General features: G+C 40.5%; 1 protein-coding gene and 1 long non-coding RNA gene across 5 annotated transcripts in view; one reads left to right on the top strand and one right to left on the bottom strand.

Annotated features, from left to right (window-relative positions):
* Positions 1–18,780, top strand: part of PAX5 (paired box 5) — a 261,611-nt gene extending 242,831 nt beyond the window's left edge. For all 4 annotated transcript variants that reach the window (XM_083719437.1, XM_083719436.1, XM_083719434.1 and 1 more), the window contains one exon: positions 7,133–18,780. In XM_083719437.1, the coding sequence (XP_083575563.1) occupies positions 7,133–7,209 (77 nt within the window). In that variant the 3' untranslated portion in view covers positions 7,210–18,780. The remainder of the gene's footprint in view (positions 1–7,132) is intronic.
* Positions 1–21,963, bottom strand: part of LOC310835348 — a 70,613-nt gene that overhangs the window by 737 nt on the left and 47,913 nt on the right. The gene's annotated exons all lie outside the window — the stretch shown is intronic.

Raw genomic sequence — 21,963 nt, 5'->3', positions numbered from 1 at the left:
ACTACCGGTAATTCCAATAAATCTGGGTGTGGACTAATCCAGTATCATTCTAATGGGGGGAAAGTGGATTAACAGCTAAATAGTGCTCAAATGCGGATAAGGCCTTAGATGCTTGCCTTCAAATCCCTACACTTAGTGCAAACTCATTGATAGCACAGTCCCAATTATGTCTACCCACAAATAAGTCCCATTGAGGGTTACTCATGGGCATATAAATATAGAATTGCAGACTGAATAGGCAGGTCACTATTTTTCAGACATATTATAGGGTTGAGAAAATAGAAGAGATAACATCGGTGATCATGATCTTGTTGGGGAAACAGTGTTGTACAAATGGGACAGGCCAATATTGTTCACTTAATTTCTATTCTGAAGAATGGGTCCCAAAATATTGCTCTTTGTGCTTCACATGGATAATTTTCATTTCTATTTCCTCCCACAATAGGAGGTTGTAAAATGAACAAGATATAATTTAAATATTACATACATACACACACACACACACACACTATGCCCAGCTAAAAATTTCATTTCCCCCCACAACCTGAACATTTTATCAATTATCTTTCAGTTATAGGACATTTCATGAAAAGGATTTACCTAACAACAAAGAATTTTTTAAAAGACAAATTCTACCCTTAATTTAGAATTATATTTTATATAGCCTTCCCACTTATCTGTGATAAAGCTGAACTCAACCAGTGCGGACACATCCCCCCCCCCCAATTATTTTAATACATAGACCAGAAATGCTTTAATATATTTTTTGTCTTCGAGTAACTTTTCTAATGAGTGTGATAGATTCCCATAGCATTGTTTACTCCCCAGCCTGTTCTTCTGAATGCCATCCTTGAGGGCTACAGCAAGCAAAAAGATGGATCAAACTGAAGCAATCTAATCAGACTTCTGATATGTATTTCCTTACTTCACTATTTGGAATGTCATCTGATAAGCACATCAGTTATAAGAACATCTAAAGATGACATAAATCATGTTGCTGATGTCAGTAATCTCAGCATAATACTATTTGTACTATGCAGGGCCTGACTGCAACCCATCACTGTGGTATATGAGCGCCTTCCTGTGGCTTCTTAAATGACCTGACTGGCACCTGCCATGTGTCATAACTCACAGGCTCATTCATTTCAGATCCTAGTAAGAAAATGCTCAATTGTGTTGCTGAAGCCTAAGGGGTTTTAAACTAACTTTGCTTGAAGCAATGTGGCCTGCTAATTCAAGCCTAGGAATTTGAATTTAGCCTTGAATTATGCATATGTATTTACTAAAATCGTACTTTTATTTTAACCACATTTCCCCCTCTGTATTTTGCTTCCGCTGCATACTCTCTTCTTTGTGTAGTCTATGTTATTTTCAAGCAAGGTCTTGAATTAATTTATACATTTGTACAGCGCCAGACACACCTAGTACTGCAGAAACAATAACCAGATCTTATTGCCTGACTTTATTGGTTTTTAATGTCCAGCTTTTCTAACTTGACACAGCTATGAATTTGGAAATATTTGAGAAAACTGTGTATGGCATACAAGCACTGAAATAATAATGGCTGCCTTGGTTTTTATGAAAACTCTCTTTCTCTCTCTCTCTCTCTCTCTCTCACACACACACACACACACACACACAAACACACACATACCCCAAGAGGTTTCAGTCACTGAAGCCTAGCGAGCTTGCGTGTTTAAAGTCTACTTAATACAAACATGCTAAAAGTGGATAATAGCAACACAGTCTAATGAAGAAAAATGATTCAATTTCATGCTGGTTTGTTGTAATAACTTCTTTACCATTTTCACTCATTACTTTCGACTTGATGTTGATCATGGCAGATCTTGTTTGATGCACTGTTCTCTCTTCTGAACTGATGTGATTTGTGCACATTGTGAAATGTAAGTGAGCCTGACAGGGCTCCCTTTTGGCTACACCTGAGCTATATATATAGCTGTTGTTACAGAGGACGGGGTCACAAGATTGACAATATTGGCATGGCTTCATATGAGGTGAAAAGGTTTGAAACCAGTCAATTAGGATTAGAATCAGTACTTCTATGGGTTTCTATAAAAGGATTAGAGAACAAGTATGAGCCAGAAATGACTGTGTCAAGAAATAAATTGATGATAATATGAATTAAAGGGAAAAATGACAGAAGAATGGACAAGTTTATTCTAGAGGAGAGTGTAATGACAGGGTGAAAGAGTGAATGTTTTGCAATGTGAAGTTTTCATTTTTCAGTTTAAATGCAGGCCTTTTTGATTTCACTATAGAAATGTGAATAGGAGGGAAAAGTCAAACCCTGGAGATATATAAAACACTGTCAGGGAGCTGCATAGAAAAATTATATTTTAATAGTCTGATTATGTTAAAAATATCACATGTAAGAAATGAGACAGAAGGTCAAATTTGGAAGATAAGGAAAAATAGTGGCCTATAGAACCATTTTCATCCGAAGGAAGTTGTTCTTATACTGTTTTCCTAGTCTTTACTCATTTTATTTTTTTCAAATGTCAGTTGCTAAAAAACCTCTGATCCTGACTGAGACCAACTGCTGTGTCAAAGAAAAGTTCAAACAAATATTTCTGGGTGTGGAAGCTGATAGAGGCAAGCACAGAGGCAAACAGTGGATAGCTCTGTTCAACAGAATATGACTATGGCTATATGCTTCTGATAGTTATTTTACTCATGTGCACTTAATCTCTCATCAGTTGATGCCTCCCAGCTGAATGCGTCAACTGTGTCTCATTGAAATATATTATGCATGCAAAACTGGGCGATCTGAAAATTATATTTGTGGTAGTTAATACAGAATAGTTCATTCACACATATTGTTAAATTGAGTATCAAACAAGATAGAGTGCATGAACCCTGATACTAGATATAGATAACCCACACACCTAAAATGTTACATTCTCTCCTTCCCGTCCCACCTGGATCTATTTTCCAGTGGATACTGGCCCATTTGAGTAAATGGAGCATTGTCCCACCAACCCCAGTCTGCAGCCAGCCAGTTCCCACCTGCCACCTGCATTTCCAGTCCCCATCAGCACTAACCACCACTGCTTTTGTCCACTGACATACCTGCAGAGGTGGGAAAGGAGTTGTGGTCCTTAGAGACTGATGGATTTGTTTTACATTTTAAAGCTAAAAATTACTCACATTTCTTCTGACCCCAGATAACGCTGTTTTACCAGCCAGGGAGGGATGTAGCTAGGGTTCCATTTAATCAGGTTGCCTTGGATAGATTTCAGCAGCAGATAAATCTTCACAGCCTGATGACATGCAAAACAATTCTTGGAGGTTTGAGAACTGCAACCTGTCCTAGAGAACCCTCTTGGTTATTTTAAAAATTAATCTGTCAGGTTAGGACTCACCACATGAACCTCAGAAGTCGTTAATGCTTTTTTGAGTGTAGTGGCCACTACCCTCAAAGAGGAAGCAGTTAGACTCAGTGGGGGTCTGCTAGGCAGTGGTACTCACCTGACTTCCTGCTGCTTGTGTTGCTACTCCAGGGGGTAGAGGGGAAGGGGCAAAGTGGCAGTGTCGTCGATGAAGTGCAAACACACCGGTGGAAGCACAGATTTGGTTCCACCAAAGTACAGTGGTGCCTCGCAAGACGAAAAGAATCCGTTCCACGAGTCTCTTCGTCTAGCGGTTTTTTCGTCTTGCGAAGCAAGCCCATTAGCGGCTTAGCGGCTTTTAGCGGCTTAGCGGATAAGCGGCTTAGCGGCTTAGAAAAAGGGGGGGGGGAAAGGGAAAAAAAGTCGGAAAAACTCGCAAGACATTTTCGTCTTGCAAAGCAAGCCCATAGGGAAATTCGGCTTGCGAAGCACCTCCAAAACGGAAAACCCTTTCGTCTAGCGGGTTTTTCGTCTTGTGAGGCATTCGTCGTGCTGTACCACTGTACTTGCACACCATCTCCCCACTTCATTCAATTTCCCAATAAGAAGCAGTGACACAGGCTACAGGTCAGGTGAGCCTTATCCTGCTGACTGCTACTGGTTAGACCCATGTTTAAAAAGCAAACAAATCTTGGACAACTATTGGCCAGTGTCTGGTTTCTGATCTGGTAGATCTGGTGGATACGTTGACCTGGTGGATACGTTACCTTGGGAATGGGGGTGGGTTGTGTGGCTCTGTTAGTTCTCCTCTAAAGACCTGGCTGATTGCATCCACTTTGAAACAATTAATTAAGGACTGGTCTGGGTTTTTAACTTAACTGCTGCTATTTTTTATTTTTTTAAAAAGACTGAATTTTTATTGTTAAATTTGTATTTTATACTTTTATTTTATGACGTGAAGCACCTTGAGAGTGCTGTATGACCTGAAAGGTCATGCAGAAATACTTCAAACAAACAAAAAGATTAAGGTGGGGTCAGAACCATAAGGTTCAAAATATGGTAAACATTGCAACAACTACCTGACATTCAGAAGACATCTGAAGGCAGCCCTGTTCAGGGAAGTTTTTAATATGTGACATTTTAGTGTATTTTTCATCTCTGTTGGAAGCCGCCCAGAGTGGCTGGGGAAACCCAGCCAGATGGGCGGGGTACAAATAATAAATTATTATTATTATTATTATAACATAGTGTGATGGATGTTTAAAAAACTATGAAATATAATGTTGCATAAGCTTCTGCAACAGGAACCTTATTGCTTTTGTAGCAGCACATTCTGTAGTAAGTGTATTGCTGCATTGGTTTCTGAGGTTGCCGTTCATCCAGGGAAACCTCTGAACGTTCTCAATGAGCACAGATCAGTTTATTACAGATACTCTCAAGGAATGCTTGGAAAGACGTTACTTATTTACTCTTGCCCCTACTGTGGCAAGCATGCCGTCTGATGAAAGGTCTTTCCTGTTTTGAAATATGTACCAATTGCCTCCCCTTAAGTATTATATAGAAAGTCTTTTTCATCAGTGCCTTGCAACGGTGCCTCTAGTCTCCTTTCACAAGCTCATCTGTTTGAAATATTGGTCCCTTACACATGTCTTGAACTTTGTGACTTCTCCATGATGTCTGTCACTATAGTATTGATTTCTCCCTGTTTCTCCTCCTTTAAAACTGTCAGTAGAGTCCTCTACAATAGGGAAGGTTTGCTGGTTAGCAATTCCATTGCTTTTACAGTATGGAGAAGATGTATATGTTTTGATTTGAAAACAGGCTTCTGAGAAAGTTTGAGTCATTTAAAAAAAAGAATTTGGAACACACATTCACACACTACTATCGTGCTCTCTAGAACATCTTTCACTTCTGTTGTGAGAGATTTATTAAGCTGCCAGATCTAACTCCCATGTTTATTGTCTGCTTCTTATGGACAATTTATTGTTCAGAAAAGAAGCATGTGATATAGGTGTCCCAGGATGGTGTATTTTGAATTCACTTTCATGCAAAAATCTCATTGCATTTGGAAAGCTAGTGCATTGGGGCAGGCTTTCTGTCAAGTACTTCCTAAGCAAAGGTACCCTCTTTTAGTTCACATTCTTGTGCTGTTTACTCTTTTTTGTTCTTCAGGGGATTTCTGTATGATTCACTGTTACCTTGATCTTCTGAATCTGTACCAGGCTATTGGAACTTGTTTGTTTTCTGTTTGACCGTGGCCTAGTTCAGATATCATGCAAGGCAAAACCAGGGTTTAAAAGGAATGTGTGAGCGTGTGGGCTCCTGGTGAGGCAATCACATATGCTTTGCTCATTTTGCTGCTGCACCATGCTGAACAATGCCATTGCTTAACACATTCCAAAACTGAAACTCTGTAAGGGGTGGACTCTTAAGGTAAAGGTAAAGGGACCCCTGACCATTAGGTCCAGTCGTGGCCGACTCTGGGGTTGCAGCGCTCATCTCGCTTTATCGGCCGAGGGAGCCAGCATACAGCTTCCGGGTCATGTGGCCAGCATGACTAAGCCGCTTCTGGCGAACCAGAGCAGCCGGAGTGGTACCTATTTATCTACTTGCACTTTTACATGCTTTCGAACTGCTAGGTTGGCAGGAGCAGGGACCGAGCAACGGGAGCTCACCCCGTCGCGGGGATTTGAACCGCCAACCTTCTGATCGGCAAGTCCTAGGCCCTGTGGTTTAACCCACAGTGCTACCCACCCCCCTGGACTCTTACTCAAGAACAAATAAATAACCAAGGCCTGCTGATATATGCCTTCATCACAAAAAGCAGGCACAAACTAGGGATGGGGCAGCTGTTAAGTTGAATCTGCTGTCCTCTAAGCCCAATGATCTACCTTAGAGCTTCTCAGTGTAACCTGAAATGCAGTCACAGACAGAAGGCAATGCCCAAACAAAAAAGGCACAGCCTGAGGGAACTGGCCAGGAGCCCATTTGACCAAAAAGCCCCCTAAAATTCTAGCAGCATTGCATTTTTTTTTTATTCCTCAATCAAACTAAATAAACTAAAACTTTTTTTCAAATTGACCTCTAAACATTACTTTAAAAATACTAACTTAAAAATGAGATTAAAAATACAATTTATTTGCTGTAGTGATAACCAGGCATATACAAATATACTGTCAATGTTCATGATCTTTAATCATATAATGAGCTAACCCAAGTTGACCAAAACAGATTGTTTCTTCTAGTGAATGAGACAGCGCTTACCGAGTGTGAGCAAAAGGTAGTGAAAGTAGCTCAGACAATGACAGAGCCAGAAGCAGGCAGAAGAAAAAGACTGGAATGGATCTGCAGTAGGCAGAGGCTGGAGATACATTCCAGCATTTCCCCCCTGCCTGCCCTCTATCTGTTTCCTTCTGCCTCCCTTTTTTTAAAAAAATGTTTGGGTGTGCTTGGTCACAGCCATGGTAACAGGGATAGTTGGCCTATCACTAATTTAAATCAATCCACCCACTCTGAGTAGGTATGCAAGCTGCTCCAGGGACAAGTGTGGACTACTGATGTGCAACCTGAGTCACCTGGGTATATGCTACAGTTGTATTATTTATCCTGTATGTTTTCCTGGCACCTTGTGTTTACACTCTGATCTGAGAAACACGGACTAAGTAATATGTTAGGTGCTGGACAAGACACTGAGGAGGATGGCTTTGTTACTCTTTCTCTAACTCCTTCATTTGCACCTCTGAAGATTTGTGATTTACACCATGGCATCTCTTCTCTTCTAGGCTCTCCTTACTATTACAGCGCTGCGGCCCGGGGAGCAGCCCCTCCAGCAGCCGCTGCTGCATATGACCGCCACTGACACATGGAACCAAGAAGCACTTATTAAACACATTATGCCAGATGACACAACTGGAACCACCTAGCATGTAACTGCAGAAATCGGACTACAAGGATGGATAAGAGAAAATACCCCGCATGAACCCATGCAACAATTGGAATGTTATTCTTTCAGCTAGGTGAACCGCTTATAACTGTTTTTAATCATTGAAATTCTAGTGACCTTAACTGAATCTCCCATAAAAAACAGAGCAAACAAAGAATCAGTTTTGCTGACATTCCCTGTGGTTTGCAAGATGCAGTAGCCATGTGATACGCACAGTCTTCTTGCTTCTGGACTAACTAGCTGGTTCTCCTGACCATGTCAGGGGAACCGAAGCAGTTCTAAATGTTGAGCAGTCCTCCATTGAATGTCTCTCTTTAATGTGCATTGTAACAGGATGCGTGATTCAACATGGACTGTATGGGTTGAAGTTTATTTTAGGGAGAGGGCATTAAGGGGGGGGAATGGTCTGCTCAAAATGACAAAGCACCAATGTAAATAACTTACTTCTTTGTGTTACTATGGAGTGGTATAGCATAAACAGCAACAAGGGACAAATGAGTTTAAAATACAGTGGGAAAATGTGTTTTAATACTGGTGCACTGACTCCAAGAATTCAATAAGCTTTAAACCAACTTTGAACCAGGTTAACATTCATTGTGGCTATTTCTGGGGCTGTTGTTCTTTCTTGATACATAATTCAAATCTGATGGTCATGTGGGCATATATGCACCATATGTTGGCATTGAACATGTGAGCAAATGACAGACATGGGCAATTAGTGACATTTTAACTGCTGAATATTAATTTATGCTTATTTGCAGTCACTATTAGCAAAGTTACACACACACTGGCTGTAGCTTTAGCTAAATGTTACAGAAGAGATTCCATATAACAAAAGCCTTATGTATTTTGCAATTGCAGAAATTTAAGGTGGTACTTTTTCCAAACTGCTTAAACAGTGGTAACTGGGAGCCACTATGAAAGCTACACTAAAGTTCCCATCACATTAATAAAGGGCCATGGTCCAAGGTTGCTCAGCTCCCTGACCCAAATGTCTAGGTGTCGAGTTGGGATGGAAGGATCTGTCAGTTTGGGTTTTCTCAATTTCTCCAATATTAAATTTAGTCCTCCACATTTTTCAGCAAATTTTTCCCCTCAAAAAAAACACAACCTTGTAAAAATTCATTATTTTACTGTGAATTTCATATTTTTATATGCAGTTTTGACTAATACACAGTTTGCAAGCAATTTTCTGTATATTATTTTCACTAATAGATTCATTTTTATTCACACTTCCCTCTAAAATGCACTTTTGTAAACACTGATTGAAGAACTACTCTGCAAAATTCAGATTAGTGCAAATTTCTAATAGCAGCTGTGTTTTGGTTTATATATTGTTTCAGAAACAGCAAATTTGATAGGTTCAGCTGAAAATGCACAATAAAACAAATTTCCTCCTTTGTGTAAACATCTTAAGATAACTAGAACTCATGGAGGTTACAGACCTCTACTGGAGCCCCTTTTACATTAATTAATTAATTAATTAATTAATCAATCATTTTATTGTATGCCACCTTTCCATAGTTAAAACCATGCTCAAGGCGGTTTACATGAAAAAGTGCACAATTACAAACATAACAAAAGTAGTCATAAACAATAAATAAAACAAATCAAAAAGTAAACATTCAAATTGAACATTTTTCACATACCTCTAAAAAGATATAAAAATAAAGATACAAAAAATTAGTATCAACAACAACCCCTCTCCCAACAAAACCCCTGAAACAAAACCCTAGTGCAAGTCTGTTCCTCTCGCCTGGCCCCCCTGCACTCTGGATCTGCTTATTTCTTAAGAACTTAGAAAACTACCTTCCGTCACCGTCAGGCCACTGATCTCACTATTGTGTACACTGGCAGCAGTCTTCCAGGGAGCCTTTGTATATCCACCCTGGAAATGTGACATATTTATCTCAAGAACTTAGGACCATTTGCACATGTGCTCTACTACTGAGCTATGCCCCTTCCTCAAACATTCTTACAAAATTTCTAAAGCTTGGTAAAAATAGTTATGATCTCTGATATGGAAGAAGGACTGGTTAAGCCTCTTAATCACTTAGGTTTACTGCTTTTGACTGCTGCAAGTTCTACCACTGTGCACAAATCGAATGTTGTGGCAGTGTTGGCTGTTCTTAGCAACTGTGCTTGACATGTGCACCATTATCCTTTTCTACCCCACTAAGAGCTGATTCACACTGCCAGGTTCTTCCACATGATCAGGTTACATATGTTCTGAAGTCCACACACATGGGCTTTCCTATGTAGACATCCCTGCTTGATACATGGGCATGTGTGTGTGTCTGTCCAGAAAGCTGCACAACTTAAGGGGCAGAGCCAATATTGTGACCATACTACTGACCCTTTAATCATTTGAATCTCTTCATGAGCATAACACATTGTGACACCCCCAGGGTCCATCACAAGGTTTCTCCCCAGGTTGTCATTAAAGGTCAGTCCCTCAGCTACTCCACTTAGTCCTGACCTCTCTCAAACATATCGGTTACCATCACCTACCGACTTGGACAGCGGAAGGACTCTTCTCCATCACCCATGGCACAATAGGCAGCGGGCAAGTGGCATAGTTTATGTTAGAATCTACCCAGACCAGAATTCATCCTTTCAAGTTCTGAAGCTTGAACTTTTATTTAATTGAGGAACCCACTCACCAGTGCAGGCAAGTAACATCTACACAGTTGTAATTCTAACATCCTGCCTAAGCATGTCTGCTCTCAAGTCTCTACAACTATTCTATCTCTCTTATAAATGTATTTCATTGTACCCTTCCTCTCACTGCCTGTCTCATCTTCCTCTAATCCACCAATTGACCTTCCCAATTGGCACTCCTTCCCTCTCTTAGCATTCCACTCCCCTTACTGTCAACCAGATTCCCTTTCGGACTTCGGTTACACGTGTGAATGAGGTTTACAGCATTCTGCTTTCTAAAACTAGGCTGTGATGGAAGTCATGTCATTAGGGGATACGTAAATTGCTCACATTTCTCAAGGCACCTTGGAAACAACACAACATCCAGTGAAAAAATAAAATCATCTGAAGCTGCCATAATTTCACTAGGAATGCATTTACACCATGAAGTGTGTAGATTCTCATCTTCAACACTGCCCCCCCAAAGGAACTAATAGTTCTTTGACATTTTATTTCATGTTCCATGCATCCCAATCCATACAGAATGAAGTTTACAAGTGGTGGAAAAGATGGGCATCAATCAACTGTGGTGCCATAAAATTCCCTTAACTCAAAAAACAGTCATTTTATTCCTCTTAAAAAAAAAAAATGACCCAGTGATGTCCTGTCTAAAGAAAGGAAAATTACAAGGGAAGAAATAGCTCCTTTTCCACAGAAGCCAATGGAATAAATGTTGAATGGTGTTAGTGAATGTTTCATGTGGCTGCCTGGCATGTGTGTTGTTTCTGTACAAACATTTCAATTTCTTTGTTTTGTTTTTGCATTACTTAGGCAATCTTATATCCACTTCCCTGGGAGAAAGCCCTATTCAATACAATGGGATCTCCTTCTATTTGAGTAGACCTGTAAGTGATGCTCAGCACCACATGCTTTTGCACTGCTTCTCAGGCAATCCATCACTTTCAAGAACAGCAGCTCTGAGTCCTGTTTTAAGATGAAATGTGATGTCTGACTGGGATCCTGGGGCCTTGCTGACTATCTAAAATGTTTTTGGGAGAGAACTTCACAGGGAGTTAAGTTCTTAGCCCTTCCACATCCACCAGGTCTTTCCTGATTTGCCCTCCTTCTGCCACCTTTCCCCAGTCAAAGTTCCAGGTGTTAGCTGTGGCTTTGAGAAATATTACTATTGGAGAGAAGTGCAGTAGAGAGATAATGGATGAACGATTAAGCACCCCCCTCACCCACCTGCTGTGCTCTTCTTCAAATCAGACCCTCCCACTACTGCTCTTTACATGTTTGCCAGACCTGTTTCTCCACTGAAACTTTGATTTGTCCCTTAGCCTGTAAAATTGCAACCCCCTTTTGCATCTTTCACTTCAAATAAGCTATTGAAGAAAAACTTCATTTTCTGTTGATCATATCAGAATTTCTTATTTCAACATTTTGATGTAAAAAATGCTACTTGGTAATACAAACTAAATATACAGTACACAGATAACCAGTAGATTAACTTCAAGCCCTCCAGGAGTTTACAATAACAGTGCAGAACTGTGAGATGGATGAGATTTTGTGTAATGCCTTCTAGTCCCAAAGAGAACCTCTGGGATATCTTCCAGAGGTAGGTATGCCAACAAAAGCCATATCTCATGCATTTCCCATATTCTATTTGCTGTCTAATAAGATGCATGTATAAAACTTTCACCGTCCAATTCCTCATTTCCATTATAGATTGCTATTGGTCCCTATTTTAGAACTATAATATATGAAAGGGATTCAAGAATATTTACAGTAACAAAATTAAAGAGGCCTTGGTATAAAAAGCACACACATTTTAATAAAAGTCTAACTGCATAATACTAGTGACATTTTCAGTATCAAAAGCCTGCATGGCAATTCCTGGATGTTTGTCTGATTCAGTATGCTCATTGCTAGCTGGAATGAAAATTGATTTACAAACCTATGTGTGACCATTCAGTTTCATAGCTCAAGAGAAACACATTTTGGCCTAACTTTCAATGTGTTTGTATGAAAGCAAGGAGAGGGTTGAAAATAAGAGTTTCATCTGTAACTGAAGGGGAAATTATTTTTCCTGATTTCTAAGAATATTTCAAAAAAATAAGAAGTGGTACATCAAATGTTAGCTTTTACTACCAGAAACAACTGGGTGCTATTTTAAAAGTCCATGTTTCTCCATACTTCATCTTTGCTGGCACCATTGTAAGCCTTTATTTGTGAAAAATTACAGTTCAGTTGAATTGGGCAGTCAGTATATAAGCTTAAAAAGTTCTCTTAATTTGTGCTTTAAAAAAAAAGATAAAACGCAGGGGAGGGGGAGTGTGAACAGGTAATCTGAAATTTTTGCACATGAAGAACTTTAGCCAATCACTCTTTATTTATAGTTAAATTGAACAATTCAAACTGTATGGCCAGAGGAGTTATACAAAATTTGTTTATCTTTATACCAAGTATGCTGCAAGAAGCTTTAAGAAACTGCTTTTCTAGACACAGTTCATTGCGACCTTCTGTATGAATCCTACACTGACTTCCCAGGGAGCAAGGGCCATTGAAACTAATAAGACCTACTTCTGAGCATCAGCGCAAGGGCTTGCTCCCTACTGTGGGTGCCCAGGGCCATTGGGTGCCATGAAGCATGCTTGGCCCTGGCGCCGAAATTTGTGGGTGCCCACCCCCTTCATGGGGAATTTTGTGGGTGCTCAGGCACTCAGGGCCCCAGGGAGCTGGCGCCTATGCTTCTGAGTAGGCATGTAGAGGCTTGCATTGTGAGACTTACACAAATTCCAGGTAGGCTCTGGCCACAATTTTGGAGGATTGTGGGTGCCCTTCCACTATGTACAGAGGGGTCAAAGCAAGGCTCAGATTGCTGCAAACTCTTGCTTCCCTGCACCTTTGGTCTTACTGAAATAAAAAACTGACCAAGCAGTCCCCTTTGTGCCAGTCTTCTGTGTGTAGGTAGATTTTATTTTGCATGGCATTCTCAGCGGACACACACAATGTACAGTCTGCAAATGTGAAAAATAACACTATGATATTTACAGGAATGGCAGGAATTTTAACATGGGGTGGAATGGCCTAGATCTGCTGGCTTCACACTAAAAAAAGCACCCATTAGATCTTTCCCACATTTTCCACTTGCCCTGCTCTTAGTCTGTGCTTTAATGCTGTGTGACTGAGTTGCCCCTGCTCTTTAAAGCAGAATCTGAGCAAATGGCAGTTTAAACCTCTGATTCAACTTTGAAGAGCAGGTGTTCCTAGGGAAGGTGTTAGAACAAAAAAAAGGGGGTGCTTTAACCAATTTCTAGCCCAAACTGGCTACTTTGAAACTATGGATTAACAATGAAAGCAATGTTCTTACAACAGGCTCTCACGTCCGCTTTTTAGTGCCATACCAAATGCTTAAGGTGTCCATAACTCACAAAGGCAGCCACTCCCCAAGATAGCAAACCAAGAACCTTTTCTTCCTCTACCACAAATGTGTGGCTTCTGAGGGTCAGCTGAGGCAAGCTTTTATTCTTCCTAGGTGCAGGCAGCCAAAAACACCCTCACTTATTCTGTGTGGTAATGTTAAAATGCTTTTGACTTGCTGAGTATTTGATGTTGCCATACATACTTTGCCCGTCGATGGGGCAAAGCAGGATAAGGAGCATTCAAGCCTTATCTGATTTGGCATGGTGCCCCAACACAACCAGGAGCTTTTCAACAGCTTGCAGTAGATTAGGAAGACCTTTATGTATGCAGCCTTTGAAAATGCCACACTACTGGTTCTGCTATCACCTATTGACTAGGTTCTAGTCCTCACAAGTACAGGAGCAGAGCTTATGAGAAAAGCAGGGTGAACACCCTGGAGGGAATATTCAGCAAGAGCAGCCTGAAGCTCCGTTCCCATTCAGAGATGTATTGTACACTGCAATTTCTAAGGTTACCATTGATATACATGTACTTGGAGAAAGAATATGCATATCCACCCTTAATTCCACTGGGCTTTATGAACATCTGACAAAACAATTATTCATTACATCCCCACAACATATATTTCAATGCTACTGATTTTTTTAAAAAAAAACTTGTCATCATGCCCATGCAACATTCATTTTATGTTTCCTCACAGCCAGTTTAGACAATCATATTTATTAATATATGATAAAATCAGCAATGTAAGATAACACAATGAGGACAGATGAACCACCACATTTACAGCTCGTTCAACCCTTTGCCTCTCTTGCAACCCCATAAACATAGCAGGACAACAAATAAGCATTCATTTGCATATATCTTTGACAGATTCCTAGGATCTAACCCTTTTTTGGATATGAAGACTTGCAGGGAGCAGATGTATATGTATGCATAAGAGCCAACTCCTAAGGGCCATTGGGACTTCAGGCCCCACAATAAAATAATTTGTGGTTGAGGCATATATTCATTGCCCCAATCATGTACACAAAATTCCCAAGTAAGCAAGTGTGTGGACCAGCCCACAACAGTCTATTATTCTGTCAATAGAAGCAAGTTTATTGAGGGGGAAAATATTATCAATTGCTAACTATCAGGTCAACAGATACTCTTGAGATCCAATTCAAGCTTTACCTTTCCAGTTTGAAAGCTGCCTCAGCATGGCCTGTTCCCCCACAGTTCTGTTATGTGTGAAACACTGTGGGACAGCAGGGGCTAAAATGGTTGCCTCCAGTGCTACTGATACTGATACCAGGGCGGCCAGTTCACAACTCAGAATGCCTTGAAGGTTGCTTTTTGCTGGGTGTGAAGGAGGAAAGGCACTCTCCTCTCTAATATAAATGCCATCATGAAAAGGTGGTCCTATCACGGTCCTCACTTCTGGCACTGGGCAGTGAAAGGGGGGGGGGAGGGAGGACTTGGCAGTTGGCTGAGGGTGCTGTCACCTTGTGTGAGCTGTGCAAAATGTGATGGCGGTGGACTGTATCGTGCCCTATGGATCATAGTGTTCACCTATGAACTAGACAACGCTGAAGCTGTTTCCATGCTGCAAAAGTAATGCTTTAATTACCATCTTTTTGACTGCTGAAAAGGCCTTAGGAACTTTTTCATCCAAAGGGGTAGCTGTGTTAGCTGTTAGCAAAAACAACAGAGTCTTGTGGTACTTTACAAACTAGCTAATTTATTAAAGCACAAGCTTTCATGGACTAGAATCAACAAAAGCTTATGCCCACAATATATTTATTTGCTCTTCAGTTGCCACAAGAGTCTTTTGTTGTTTTATCTAGCAATTCTACACTCACATTAGTGAAGATAGGTTAATATATATCAACTAAAGATCCAGAAAATGTTTGGGGTTTTAGTAGAAGTCCTGTATCCACTGCCTTAATGGTGCAAAAGAGAACACATTTCTCTTCTTTTAAAGATACTTTGCAGGTGGCTTAGCACTCAGTGCCCGTCTGTGTTTACTCCGCAAGGGACAGTAGTGTCCCAAGCTTAACCAGATTATTAAAGGAGTCCTATTGTTTATGGAAGGAAAGTTGGTGGCAAATATCTCCAGACCTGAAACTGCTTACTCTGAGAGAGTCCCTCCAGCTTTAACTGGGAAGTACATGGTTTGATAGTGAAACCAATCATTTACATCTGTTGAATATTGATCGGTCACTCTCAAAAGATCTGGAGGTGTGACTCTCTTTTGATAAGCCCTAGAAAGAGTGGATGCTTATCTGAAGCATCTCCAGTTCTTTTGAGGTTTAACTTTTCTATACCCTTTCCCGACTTCAAAGCTTTTTCCAGTGGAGCTACATTAAATATATTATTTCTCAGAGAGAAAAATGTATACTTTATATAATGTATCTTTATACGATCATATTTTTACAGCTTCTCTAGAAGATTTTAACCAGGATAGGACTCCTTTATTAAAAAAATATTGGCAGATTTCTAGTTGAATAAACTTCATATGTAGAAAACTGAATTTGATAAACTTTATGAAGTTTTAGAATTTGAAGTTTCAATTCCTTCTGGAGTGTTCTGTTGTCAGTATTATACATATATAGATATAAAATTACTTTTCAATATTAAATTGGTTAATTTTTTTTAGACTTTATGTTCTGAACAAAAGTTGGCTTTTGGGGCATGGGGGCATTAGACAAAGGAAATTAAATTAAATTTCTAGTTTTTCAATAGTAAAGTGACTTGTGTCACTTTATCTGTTTCTAAGGTCTCTGAATGTATGGGGATTCCCTGATTTTAGTCTACCCCAAACCAGCAGGAAGTATTTCAAATATCTCTACTAAAATTAACTGTGCTGAATAAAGGGGTCCACAGACCATATCTGTAGACCTGCCTGACAATGTATTTTCTCATTTATGGTCTGATATTTACTCCATCATATTTCCATTTTCCTTGGAATTGAAACAGGGAGGAAGCTCACAAATGAAACCACACATTTTTTTCCAGCTCAGGCTGCAACTATTGTATTTATGAATGTGGCTAGCTAAACTTTCTGAGTAATCAATAGTCAACTTTTAATTGCTACACTGTATATACCAGAATACACCTGAAATATGTGTGTGTGTGTGTGTGTGTGTGTGTGTGTGTGTAAAATCTGGTTCCATCCTAAATGTTATCATTTTATGACTGGTGTCAACATGACAATGCCAAACAAAATACACCATGCAAGGCACAGTACCAGAAATATCATTGTCGGATAGCTTAGTTACTCTTTATTACAGTCAAAGACCAGACAACAGAAATAACAATAATAACAGCACCAAGGGACAGAAGCAGTAGACGCAATCCAAAGTTTCATATATACTTATTTACATTAAAAGTAGCGCTCCATAAGTCTATGATGCAGAGTCTAAAATCAGTATTCATCAGCTAGCTTGGCTGTCAGATCATGTGATCATCTTTACATGCTGGACAGTATCCAGACTTGGTTTCTGAAGAGAAAAGCTGCTTCCATCCATGGGAAGCTTCTGATTCAGCAGAGGAATCCCACCAATGGAAAAGCAATTCCAGAATATGATTTTGCTGGTTCTCCCTTCCCCTGCAGTCCCCTTTGCCCCCTCAGATCTACTCTGGAAGGTTGGAGGACTCTCTGGAACAGCATGAGAGATGACCCTGAAATGGCAGGGGGATGGGAAAATTGGCCCAAAACAAATGCCTCTCATCTCTTCCGCTGGCAAGAACATCCTGAGTGAAACCTGATTCAGTGGATGCCACCACTGGTGGGAGAAAACTCTGGGTCCAACCCATTGTCCCTCTTTCAATATCACTGCGTACTCTATGTTTCAATATAACAGCCAAGACAGTACAAACAGCATTTGTTGGCCAATGTTTGCATCTTCGTGTGGACGCGTACACATCCCTAATGGAATTGGTCCAAAGTCCATTACAATCCTGGATTTTCCAGCGTGTTTGTGAGGTCTGCAATTACACTGCCAATCTTTGAGATTTTTCCACCCTGCCTTGCAGGGCAAACTTAAGTCAGGTGGGCACTTGCATGCCCACATCATTTTTTTTTACTCCTTGTTTTTGTATTGGGAGGTAATTATTGTCCTGCTGCAAAGTAGCTTTAAGTCTGTCTCCAAACAATTCATAGAGGTAATTCACCTCTGAAAGAGACTTTATGAGGGAGGTCATGGAAAGCCTAAGTGTAATGTGGAGGTCCGAAGTGGTACATAAGGGGTCCCTGAGTGCTCGGTTGTGTCCAATGTGATGCTAAAACCATTTCCGTTTTCAACAACAGATGCCTATGCCATATCACAATTAGCTTTTGAAAGTCCCCTTCATTTCAAAAGTGACTTGCCATAAAACACTGGAGGCCTGCTGCCTGAGAAACACAAGCCCAAAGCCTTCTTGGGGGCATAGAACTAGTTGCGCTGTGCTTTGGATCCTGGCCAATGTAAACAGCTGGAAACTAATAAAGGATAAATTTAATTCTCCCCTGGAACGAATCCTGCAAAAAACATAATGCATGAACAAACCTCTTCTTTCTTTTGTTTTGCTCAGACCTGTATTGGAAAAGACACTGTCCTGGTCTGTCACTTTCTAGTGGCCTTTAAAAACACAGAAACATGTTACATTGCAAATGGATTCCTTTCTGAGTGAATGCTAATTTTTTTTCAAAGACAAAGTCCCTTTATTAAGGGTATCCAGCATCAAAGAAATAAATGTCGATTGTATTCACCAAAGTCTCTGATGGCTGTTTAGAAGCTTACTTTTGAAAACCAACAAAATAGACAAAACAAATAAAAAAACATAAAAATACAATTGAATTGCCTTTGAACATAGGAGATGACTGTCTCCACACAGATAAAATTGCTTCTTAAAATGTGTATGTTTTGTATTCTTTTTTTCTAGTAGGAAAAGAACTGACTTGAAATCTTGGTGTTTTTTTCTTAGTGTTGTGTGTTGCTTTTGTGTGTAATAATATTTGAATGTAATGACAGCAGTGCCAATTTGCCAAAGATGTCGAACACTTTGTTTTGTTTAATTTTGTTTTGGGTTTTGGGATGTTTTTGTTTGAATTTTTTTTTTTTTAGCTGGGTGGGTGTTTAAGGTGTGGGTCAAAGGGAGGGGTGTTTGGGGAATAAGTTGGTTTCTTTTTGCTTTGGTTCTCAATTTTCTTGTCAATACTGGACTGTGATTTTTATTCTAAGTTAAATGGTTGACTGCAAACATTTTATTTTAGATTAGTTGAAGAAACATGCAATAAGATTGGCGTAGTTTCAATATCTGTGTGTCTTTTCATGAGAGTGACTGTTACTTGTGGACATTTTGATTTTATGTAACCTTTATGTGAGATAATTATTTGTAAATATTTACCATAATTTTATTGGTTCCAAAAATAAAAATAATTTTTTTAAGTTCAAAGGATATAATGTTGCTTTTCTTCCAGAGAAGAGTGAAATGGGTTGACAGCAAAGAAATAAAAAACTCTTGATATTAGCTGAACCACTGGATTCTAAATAATCTCTCAGGGCAAATGTACCCTTCAAGTAAATATATATGTAAATATATATTGTTGCATTTCCATTAAGGTAAGATTGCCAGCCACTGCCAACACCACTCATTTGCAATATACTTTCAGTAGCAACTTGCATTTTGGTTTGGTGGCTGAATTCCACTTCCTAACAATGATGGCTGGTCCATTAGGGCTAATGGGGCACTGTCCCACCAACCGCAGTCAGTTCTCAATGGTGGACCTATATTTTTGGAGCTTGAAGTGTCACGGGGCCCCTTCGCAACAGCATCAAGGTCTGTGTAACCACTGTTATCTTCTTCAGTGGGGTTGTTCCATGACAGATCACCACACCTTTACAACATCTGTACTCCTGACTCTCAAACTTTGGGCTTGTTGAAATATATACAATAACAAATAAACCCGTTTGAGTTTGTGCCACTCAAATTGGGTCTGCTAGGCAATGTGAGCTAAAGTTGCTTCTGGGGTCCCTGCACGATTTGGACCCCTTATCCTCCAGACCAAATCCCAAAGAAGAAAAGCAGACTTTATAGTCCAGGAGGCCCCCAAGAGACTAATATCCAGTCTCCTAGATGGCATACAAGTTACCTTGGAGCAATTTCTCCAGAAGTTCCACTAGCTGAACCTGTAATTAATATTAAATTGACTTTAAAATAAAACATATGTTATTACACAAAAGCTTTAGTTAATGAAAAAATTAATTATTTATTATCAGCGAATTATAAATAATCAGATTATTTAGAGTTGATTGCCTTCAAAGTAAGGGTGGGGGAGCAATATTACACATTACTGGTCTTTTCCTCAGCAGATTCGTCACACTTTCCCAGTGTAAAGGAAAATTTAGCAACCTGTGCTTCTCTTATAAATTAACTGTACATATAATGTGCCAGAAGGGTACCCTTTACATTTATTTATGAATGGAAAGGGTGCCCCTTATACCACTTTGCTTCCAGTTTATCCATCCTCACCATTTTTAGTTATAAAAGGATGAAATCCACATGGCATCTCTGCTTCATAAACCTCACTGGTTTATGGAGCAGAGTTATGCAAGAGCAGAACCTTTTCTTTCCGCAGTACTGTTTCCATTTGCACAGGGTTTTCAACAGAGCAGGTCCAGGTGGACTGTGTCCAAAAACGTTTGATGAAAATATATGTTTAGACATTTACATATAAGGCAACATTACATATAATTTCAACCTTTGCATGTGTTTGTCAGATAAGCAACAAATCCTCCTCCCCTTTACTTAAGATTCTCACTGCTGCCCCCCTTGTACTTGCAGGATCCCACCATCCAGTTGTGCAGCTGGATCACTCAATGGCTGCTCAGCCATTGGTGGTACTACAAATATAAAATTGTTATCATGGTATCTCCCCTGCCAGGTAAGTATTGGATATAAAGATAATATGGCATCAGTGACATAGTTAAAAGGAATATGCAAAAATGTTTTAAAAGAAAAGGATGAAAAGACCAGAGCAAAATTATGTCAAAATTAAACTCAATGGCACAAGGGTTTAAGTTATAAAGAATAGTTAAAATTTGATAATGAAAAGAGAAGAAAAATTGGAGACATAATAGGTTGAAATATGTCAGGGAAGTGACATCAGAGAGAAAAGCGGAGGCAGGGCTCCAGAGCGATGCCGGGGAGGGAACCAGTCGGGGGAAAGGAATTCAGCGTGACACCCATAGAGAGGAAAGGGAGATGGAGGAATCGGTGTCAGGGCTCCAAGACCCTTCAACCGAAACCAGCGGAGAGAGCGCAGGCACGCCCTTGCCGTCCCCTTACTTGCGCAGACGCGTTACGCGCAGGGAACATAGAAGGAGACTTGGGGTCAAACAGCTTTTATGCTGGAAGAGGTTCAAGAGACGCCCACTGTCGGATTCTACAAGTGACTAACAGGTCACGGAGGGCGAGCTCTAACCCTAAACATGGCTGAGCAACGATCCAACTGAACTGGGAGCAATTTACGCACGAGTAACCCACCCATAACCATTACAAAATATATAATTATAAATGAGGTTTGAAAGAGGGTTAGAATTTGCTGAATTTGATTGTGTAAAGGGGAACACAAAAAAGGGAGATGTGAGGAAGTCAGGAAAGAAGGTTATACAGATAATAAGTTTTTCCTTGTTTATATTTTTATTGTCTTTTTTTCTGTTTCTTTGTGACGTATTTTTTCTTTTTGCTGTATTTTTTCTTTTGTTGTATGTTTGATCTACTATATAAAATCTTAATAAATATCTTTTAAAAAAATACAAATATAAAATTGTTTACTGGCTAAAGTTGAAAGTACACAAGGCGGGGGAGATGGAGGTTAGAGAAGAGGCAGAAGTGAAGCAAAGCTGCAGGACCAGCCCTAGCCAAAGGGAACACTTTAGCAAGGTTGTTTACAACTTGACTGGAGACAAATTAGGAACATCTTAAAGGCTCCAATTGGTGTCAAACAGGTTTGATAATCAACATATTAAACAGTAACAACAACAACCAGGGGCGCCGACTTATAAAAAATATTGGGGGGGCCCCATACCAGGGTCCTGCCCCGGGAAGTTTTCTAAGAGCCGCTCCCGGCCCGTTGCTGCTGCTGCCGCCCGCCTCGTGGCCCCCTCGCCAGCTGAGGGAGGGAGAGAGACCGAGAAGGAGAGAGATGCGTGGTGGGCAAGGCAAGTGCCCGCCGCGCCTCGCCTCCCACCGCCCGTCGTGCCGGCCGCCCCCTCCCCTCCCTTCCCCGCGCGCGCGCGCTCGCTCGCCCTCCTCACCCCAGCTCTTGGCCGTTCGCCCCAGGAACTCGCCGCTGTTGGGGTTGTAGATGAACCTCCGCCACTCGGCCATAGACTGGTTGAAGGGCTTCTTCTCCTCCTTGGCCAGAGAGAGAGAGAGAGAGAGAGAGAGAGAGAGAGGAGAGAGAGAGAGGCTGGAAAGAGAGAGGGAGCTCGGCGGTTCGCGGGCGGCGGTTTTTCCCCTGCCGAAACAACAGCGGCTCCTCAGAACCGCTAAGTAACTCTCCCTCAGGCGCCCGGCGGGAGAGCAGAAGAGAGGAAAAGGAAAGAGGGGCTGGGCCAGTCGCACGCACCGAGC

This window comes from Podarcis gaigeae, assembly GCF_964106915.1.
Source record: "Podarcis gaigeae genome assembly, chromosome: 17".
Taxonomy (NCBI): Eukaryota; Metazoa; Chordata; class Lepidosauria; order Squamata; family Lacertidae; genus Podarcis; species Podarcis gaigeae.
Note: the sequence above shows the minus strand (reverse complement) of the source record. Positions and strands in the feature narration are given on the sequence as shown.